Source organism: Alligator sinensis, unplaced genomic scaffold, assembly GCF_000455745.1.
Source record: "Alligator sinensis unplaced genomic scaffold, ASM45574v1 scaffold1333_1, whole genome shotgun sequence".
Lineage (NCBI taxonomy): Eukaryota > Metazoa > Chordata > Crocodylia > Alligatoridae > Alligator > Alligator sinensis.
Window position 1 is genome coordinate 7,932 of NW_005843200.1, and position 1,355 is coordinate 9,286.

Here is a 1,355-nt window from a genome sequence, read left to right on the forward strand (position 1 = left end):
AGCATTGGCACTGGTTTCATGTTAGATTGATATAGTACACTGCAGTAGCATATGTGGACCATGAGAGAGTCCCTGTTCCCAAATGTCCCATGATCAGAGAACTCTGCTGGGCAATTTAGGTTCAAATTCAAGGAAAGACATGAACTTGGTTCTCCCGCATTCAAGCTGAGTCCTTTGATTTCCCTCTATAGGATGCGGGGGACTGGGCTGACCACAGCTCTTAGCGAGATTCCTATAGCAGGGAAGCAACATTATTTGAACTTGCTGAGGTACTGCAGCTGGCAGCAAGGGTTATACCCTCTTGGGTATCCTGCCCAAAAGTGATGTTAAATGTGTATTCTTCCTCAAGAATATCCAGGGTGTGGGCCTGCCTCTGAAAAAGGTGTCCACTGACTGAGAAAGCTCATAGGGACAGCTGAACCATAGCAATGAATTAATATTAATACTAGTTACTACAAAGAACCCTGATGTACCCCATGTGTGGCTCCACTGGCTTGGATGGGTTTGTGTCAGATATGAGCATGCCTCTTCAGTTTTCATCTAAAACAATATGACAAAGACTTTACTTGGAGGCATTTTTCACTTCCTATCAATGACTGTATCATTGCTTTTTACGGCAGGTGAAAGAACAGGATCTTCCCCCAAGCATCATGTCTTCTTCCAATGATTCTGTCCACACTACCCCTGTCTTCCTTCTAACGGGCTTTCCTGGGCTAGAAAATGCCCATGTTTGGATTTCTATCCCAATATGTTCCATGTACCTCGCCGCTATTGTGGGGAACTGCACAATCCTCTTTGTCATCAAGACAGAGAAGAGTCTCCATGAGCCCATGTACTATTTTCTTTCTATGCTGGCCCTCTCTGACTTGGGCCTGTCCTCCACTACTTTGCCAACCATGCTGAGTGTGCTTTGGTTCAACTACCGACCCATCCACTTCAACGCGTGCCTCATCCAGATGTACTTCATCCATACCTTCTCCATCCTTGAGTCTGCTGTACTCCTGGCTATGGCTTTTGACCGTGTCATTGCCATCCGGAGCCCCCTGAGGTACGTGTCCATCCTAACCAACTCCATGATTGTCAAGATTGGGTTGGGATTGACTGTACGAGCAGTGCTGCTTGTGTTCCCAGCCTCTTTTCTCCTCAAGAGACTGCAGTATGGCAGAGTGAATGTGCTCTCGTATTCCTTCTGCCTGCACCAGGATATCATCAAGGTGGCACAGTCAGACAGAAGGGTCAGCAGCATTTATGGCTTGCTTGTTGTTCTCTCCTCCATGGCACTGGACTCACTGTTGCTTGTCCTGTCTTACGTTGTGATCCTGAAGACAGTCCTCAGCATTGCGTCCAAGGAAGAG

At 47.1% G+C, this 1,355-nt stretch overlaps 1 protein-coding gene across 1 annotated transcript in view; it reads left to right on the plus strand.

Moving 5' to 3' along the window:
• Positions 1-650: 650 nt before the first annotated feature.
• The window catches only part of LOC102374864 (olfactory receptor 51G2-like), a 4,827-nt gene continuing 4,122 nt past the window's right edge, over positions 651-1,355 (plus strand). Inside the window, exon 1 of the mRNA XM_006037936.2 lies at positions 651-1,355. This exon is cut by the window's right edge and continues 217 nt beyond it. Coding sequence (XP_006037998.2) covers positions 651-1,355 — 705 coding nt within the window.